Raw genomic sequence first — 6,385 nt, 5'->3', positions numbered from 1 at the left:
CCACGCTGTTACATCATTGGTAGAGTATATGCTATCACATTACAGCCAAAAGACCTCTGATAAAAACTCATTAGCGTTTATCTTGCCCGGTTTTTTTTTAAATTCTCAAATACTCTACGGATGCGGCGGTGCCGAATCGGAACGGACCCCATGTGGTGTCACCCTCTAATCATTCCGGGAAGAAACAATCGCCTTAGGCGGCTGGCTGTTTGCTGCCAATCGTCGGAGGGAAGCCTGTGCGATCGTGGCACCAGCGGAGTGGAGCAGCAGCGAGCGCAGTCCGCATATGTAAATGAGCCACCGCAATCCAATGTGTCTGTTTTATCACCTGAGGATCTTCGTGGGTCAAGTGTCCTGTCGAGCACTTCGGCTCGCTGAAGTAAAAGATTAGTACGAGGGAGAGATTTAAAAAAGGACCTCCGATTCTAACGCGGTGAGTGATGAGCGAGTTTCATTTATTGTTCTGATCTTCTCTGTTGGCTCAGAAGTGACGATGTCCTTTGCAAAATATCCGATTCCTTTTGCAACGAGAGGTAAATACGCGTGACACGTTAATAGCTTGAACAAAGTCAACAAACTGGTAAGTGGATGTCAGAATTCTTTGATTTACACACGACGACCCATATAATCGCCCCTGAATGAATGGGGAGAGGATGTAACTGCAGTCATGTGTCATTCTTCCAAGATGAAACTTGCTTGCTGGAGCCTTCAAAGAACCTTTGGGGGATTCCGCAACACTCGTTGTACAGCTGTCTGATCAATATTGGCGCCTGTCCCGCAATGTGCTTTTAACACCTCCGGGCTCAGATATGTCTTTCAATGGATGTGGGGCATTTGGCTGCTCCAAGCTGCCTCCCACACTTAATTATTTTTTATAGTTTTAAAGCGGTGGGACTTCAGCAGTAGCAAAGTGACATCGCATGTTTGGATCCCGGATGCATGTTTTCGCGTCACATGGATTTCAACGGCAATATGAAAACAAGTTTAGCTTCTTCGTCTTTTAGTATTTCAGTAACTTCACGAATTCCATTTAGCAGACATTTCACCTTAGCCTCTGCACCACAGGAGGTTGTAATCGTCTGGCAAGACTTGAGCACACTCCACTGGCCTTGGAGCTAAACACACCGAATTGGAGCAGCAGCAGCTGAAGCAAAATCCAACCAGGTGAGAAGAGAATCCAGGGCGGATGGAAATTCAACACCCTGTTTAACCCCCCCCCAATTCAGTTGAAAATCTGTTCCTTGCAGAAGTGATCAAAATTGGTCAGAATGTGAAGCATAGGTTTTATAACACCACCGATTTACACTTGGGTATTCATCTGGGTTCTGGCTGGGCAACTCAAAAACTTTCATTTTATTCCACTTGAGTCTTTTTTTTTTTTGTTACTGATTTTTGTGTGTATTCTGGTTTGTTGTCATACTGAATGGTGCCGTTCTTCGACCTCAGCTTTCGAGCTCAATGAGAGATTTTGTCCAGGTTTGAAAATTCCCTCGACATGGATTGAAGCCCCAATGCCCCCAATAATGACAACAACAAAGTCGCTGAAACAACTCGTCTCGTCATTAATTTTTTTTTCATTGTTTTCCATTTATGCTAATGTTATACAACTACGCGGGCCCTATATTTCATGATAAATATTTAATTAGTATCATTATTATTCGAACAGTGCACTTATATGGGGAAATGCGGGTCCATTTTAAACTCCTTTGTTAGCTGGCTCTTCTCTGTATTCTCCACATATAAGAGTAATCAAATGATGCTCTTTAAAAAAAAAAAGAGTGTTTTTGTACCAACTGACAACTGGGCATTCATGTTTTGTCACCACTTTACCTTTGCGACAATGTTCCGGCGCTTTTGTCCAGCCTGTGACTTCTCCGCTATCTTGCACTCAAACGACATTATTTGCACTTATTTCCACTGTGCCTCAGCAAAGAAAATTTGCCGTGACCCTCTTCTCAAAATGCTACTCTCTGCTCTGCCTGGTCACCTTCATCTAACCTTCTCATAGCGCATTGATTGCCTTTGCTAAATTATTCATCTGTCATGTGATTTATCGTCCGGCCTCTTCCTCTATAACGTATACCGCTCATTCTTTTTTCTGCACTTCTATTCTTACTTCATAAAATCTTAATTCGTTGAGGCTCTATTTGTCATTATTTATCTTCTTTGCCTCCCTTCCAAAAAAAAGCCTCCGCACAAGGGAAAGTAGCAGCCGGACATCAAAATCGAATGCCAAGGCAATTGGACTGTAGGAGGAGAGGGAGGGAGGGAGAAGCAGAGAGGCAAAGCCGGTAGGAGGGAAAGAGGGTGATGCTGTGCTTCAAAATTCTCTCTGGAGATTAAACGAGTGCCAGAATCACATGTCTTCGATTAAGAGGGACATAAGGAGCCCCACTTTGTAACGCCGACTACCCTCTGGTGTTCCATACTGACCATTTTCCACAAGTACCAGCGTAGAAAACTGGTACCACAAACGCATTGATTTGAACACGCCTTTTGTTTTCTTTCCGATTGTTTCTGACCGAGCTGCATTACGCCAAAAACGTCACCGGTTTCCACTTTTGAGGGGAGGTTTTCGGATTTCATCCATTTTCTGCTTTTGCCTCTGCGTGCAGTCGATTGGCGGCCGCGTCGACCTCTTCCTGACCATGTGGGGCGTATGCGTGACGTTTCTGGCGCTCGCCTCCCTCAGCTCAGGAGACACCGACACACTCAAGCCAAGACACGACTCCAACCTGCAGATCTGTATCCTTCTGCTACGGCTGTGGTGAAAGAAGGAGTGGAAATGTAAGACCCAAAAGATGTACTTTTGTTCAGAGGGGAAAAAAACGAAAACGTAAGTGTAGTACAAGTACCTGAAAGTGTATGGTCAGAAAGAATTTTTCCGTAGTTATGTTCTACCGCTATGTGCGTTTCCGCCTCCTGACTCGCTCCCACCAGATAAGCGTCTGTTTGAAACAAAGAGAAGAGATCAACTCAACGCGCTGAAGAATCTGGTGGAGCTGAATGACATCAACCAGCAGTATAAGATCATCGACATCATGCTCAAGGGCCTCTTCAAGGTAATGTGTGACATGCGCGCAGGCATTCACGTCACGTCAGAAATCGCATAGATAGCTTTCGCGCGCAAATCAAGCTGTTCCTTTCTTAATTGTAAATGTTCGTTCTCTCCATGTGGAGAGCGAGGTGAACCCTTCAGCAATTCAATTCACCGCTCCTCCTTTCGACGTGCGTTTTTGTCTTCTTCCTCCTCTCTACACTCGAGACTCGTCGTCGTTCTTGATGCGTGGCGCAATGGAGCGATTTAACATACACAATAAACAGTAAGACAAATCGGTAATAAAGGCGGTAGAAAGCACCAAGCAGTAAAATCAAGAACAAATCTAAGTCATGCTGAGTCGAACGCCAAAGAATTACAAGTCATCCTCCCTAAAGACGTTGACGTTGTCTCTGCATTTTACGCGCATTGGCGGCACGTCAACCGAATCAAACGCGCGCTCGACCACTCGCGGAGGTCTTACGCGCGGCTAATCCAACCGATTGTATTCATCAGCAGGTTCTCGAGCTCTTGAGAGAATCTGAATTCCTCTGCTTGCGCGCTCCATCCAGTCTCGCTGTGACTAAGAGCGACGCCGTATCGTCATTTGCCAGAGCCTCTGTTGGATATCCCGCCTGGCATCTCTTGTGTGTGCCCCCCCCCCAAGGACTAGTCAACCTCCAGCTAAAATGCATCATCGGCAGATCTTGACCGCTTTGTCCAATCACCCGCCACAGACAGGAAATACAAACTGCACGTCATCCCCTTTAGGAGTCTCAGAAATGCCTTTTGAGGCGTAATGCGGAGTTTCGACATGACGTTTGTAAAGACAGAAAGTCACTGCGCTGACTTCACTTGGATTTGTCATTTTGCACGTGGGCCAATGTCTGCGCCTTATCTCTCGTGTGCACTGTTGTGGATGCATCACTGGCCCGGCACGAAGGCACATTCCACTCGGCACGACCGTCGCGGCAAAAATGTCAGAACGCTACATCAGCAAGATGATCCAAAACAACTCCTCGTGGATAAATCTAGCCAGTGAAGAATCCCCCCCCCCCCCCCCCCGCGGTTTTTTTTTTTCAAAGACCGTGTCCTAGTAATGTGATTTTCTTCCTAAGGTTTTGGAAGACTCCAAAGAAATCCTGGTCTCAGCCAACATGCGGCCCAATGACCCATTCCCTCTGGACGATAAAATCAAAGAAGGTCTGACTCCCTTTTAATTTTTTTTTAAATGGTTTAACCTTTGAACTTTCAAGCATCAGCTCCGCGGTATGTTTCAAACACACCGACTCGACGAGTTTGATTGGAACAAAATGAGCATTTCTCTTTCTTCTAAAAGCAATGCCTTCACCCATCACTTTATTCTGAGTGTTCTCTCAACACCTTGCTTTTAAATATTTCTTCTTTTTTTTTTTTTTTCGGACTAACCCTCTCGTCATTACGCTCCCCAGCTTATTCCCACATCGTGGAGAACACGGCATTTTTTGGCGACGTGGCGTTGCGCTTTCCACGCATTGTCCACCACTACTTTGACCGCAATGCCGACTGGGGTGGACTGCTGCGGTGGGGGCTTCATTTTTGCAACCAGACCGGCGTTTTCACAGGAGGAGCCCACCAACATGTCCTCACACTGGTAAGATTGCCAAATTAAAGTATCTTCTCCTCTCAACTGTAAACATTTTTTTTTTTAAGTGACGGTTTGTCCAAAATTCTCCACTGTGACGTGAAGCAGTGTTTACGAAGCTTCTTGAGCTGAAGATGCACATAAGAATTTTGGTTCTTCCCTGAGGCCCAAACACTCGTGGCCACCTCTACCTCCAATTGAAGCGATTTGCTTTATTTCTTATATTTTCATTTGACTTTTTGCCTCCATCTGTGTGTCACCCACCCCAATCATGAAGATGTCGCAAGAACTGGGAATAACAGAGAAATCTGCGGACTTCATCAACCCTTACCGGACAGAAAGAGACGATGTAAGTGAAATGTCGATCAGGTCGCCCCCATTTTGCATGACGCGGTGCGTTTAGATACTAGCAATCGACGCTACGCTGCCATGTTCTGCAATTGCTGTGAATCTTTTAAAAAATACAGTAAAAGTAACACGACTGCAACCGACACAAGATAGAGAAGCCCGATTGTTTCACCTAAGCAGCCACATACTACTTTCTTTTGTTACATCCAAGAGCCCGCTGACAGATCGTCTTGTACTTTACTGCTGTACACTGCATCTTATCCGAGTCGTCTGGGGTTTCGTGGCCTCAGGTGCTTCACACTGCGGAGGCCTTCCAGAAGATCCTGAGGGAGGAAGAGAAGAGGAGGAGGAAGGAGGAGAAGAGGAAAGAAATCCGAAAAGGCCCTCGCATATCTCGCTCCCGCAGCGAGCTATAGCAGCACAACTCAGCGGGGCTTCGTGGAGGAAGAGAAAGGATGGAGGGAACAAGCGGTTTCCCTCGTGGACTCTTGATGACAGAGTGGGAAACAAAAGCCATGATCACTTTGTCATCACAAAGGACGACCATCGTGGAAGATTAAATGCGACATCACATGATGTAAAAAAAACAAACAAACAAACATGGAATTGGGGTGTGAATTGCTGTATACGGTCAGTGATTGATGATTAGAAGATAAAAGTGTTATGTTCCAGGCAAATGTCAGAAGGTATAATTGTTGGGGTTTTTTTAAGCATCTGATGGTAAATTGATAAGGATTAAATATCTGTGTTTTAAAATTAATTTATGTGATTTACTTCAAAACTTGACCGTTTTGCAGTTTCGACATTCACCGTCTGTTTTTAAGTCCTTATGCTACAGGTTGCTAAATATAAATTCCAGCTGACCTCGCTGAATATGATTGACTTGTTTCTGATTAGGCGACGCAAATGATGATGGGTCTGAAACTTGCTCAACGATGTACAGATGTATCTCACAAACCCAATTCCAATGAAGTTGGGACGTCGTGTATAACAAATAAAAACAGAATACAATGTTTTGTAAATAATGTTCAACCTATATTGAATTGAATACCCGACAATGACAAGATATGTCATGTTCAAACCGATAAATTTGAAGGAATTGACGATATCCTTTGACTTTTGTTTTACAAGAATCCACACGGATATGCTTTAATTTTCCGATTTGGATCGAATGTGCAAAAATGTTGTATTTCTAATGTTGTTATGTTGATATGTACAGTAGAAGTATGGTGTCGCTACTGCAAGAATTGTACGGCGTACAGTTTTTTTCCCCTTGTGGTTAGGGGCTATGTGCATACGAGGCACAAGAATACAGTAATCACGGTGCACATTCTTACAGCTTTGCGTTTTGTATGTAAGGGGTGCCACTTGTTTTT

At 44.6% G+C, this 6,385-nt stretch overlaps 2 protein-coding genes and 1 long non-coding RNA gene across 3 annotated transcripts in view; 1 reads left to right on the top strand and 2 right to left on the bottom strand.

Moving 5' to 3' along the window:
* Nucleotides 1-167, bottom strand: part of LOC127589369 (ankyrin repeat and fibronectin type-III domain-containing protein 1-like) — a 33,766-nt gene extending 33,599 nt beyond the window's left edge. The window contains exon 1 of the mRNA XM_052048498.1: nucleotides 148-167. Within this exon, the coding sequence (XP_051904458.1) occupies nucleotides 148-152 (5 nt within the window). The 5' untranslated portion in view covers nucleotides 153-167. The remainder of the gene's footprint in view (nucleotides 1-147) is intronic.
* Nucleotides 168-2,627: 2,460 nt separating this feature from the next.
* On the top strand, nucleotides 2,628-6,117 carry LOC127589387 (coiled-coil domain-containing protein 134-like). The gene is made up of 6 exons (XM_052048527.1): nucleotides 2,628-2,745; nucleotides 2,941-3,062; nucleotides 4,156-4,240; nucleotides 4,489-4,670; nucleotides 4,939-5,010; nucleotides 5,300-6,117. The coding sequence occupies exons 1-6, from the start codon at nucleotides 2,649-2,651 to the stop codon at nucleotides 5,423-5,425; spliced, it is 684 nt and encodes a 227-aa protein (XP_051904487.1). The 5' UTR covers nucleotides 2,628-2,648; the 3' UTR covers nucleotides 5,426-6,117.
* Nucleotides 2,631-5,303, bottom strand: LOC127589401 (uncharacterized). The gene is made up of 3 exons (XR_007959383.1): nucleotides 5,198-5,303; nucleotides 2,856-2,948; nucleotides 2,631-2,762 (listed from the first exon to the last, which is right to left on the bottom strand). It is a non-coding gene; the product is annotated as an uncharacterized LOC127589401 (long non-coding RNA).
* Nucleotides 6,118-6,385: the final 268 nt, after the last annotated feature.

Source organism: Hippocampus zosterae, chromosome 17 (assembly GCF_025434085.1).
Source record: "Hippocampus zosterae strain Florida chromosome 17, ASM2543408v3, whole genome shotgun sequence".
Lineage (NCBI taxonomy): Eukaryota > Metazoa > Chordata > Actinopteri > Syngnathiformes > Syngnathidae > Hippocampus > Hippocampus zosterae.
This window is presented reverse-complemented; position numbering and strand designations above follow the sequence as displayed.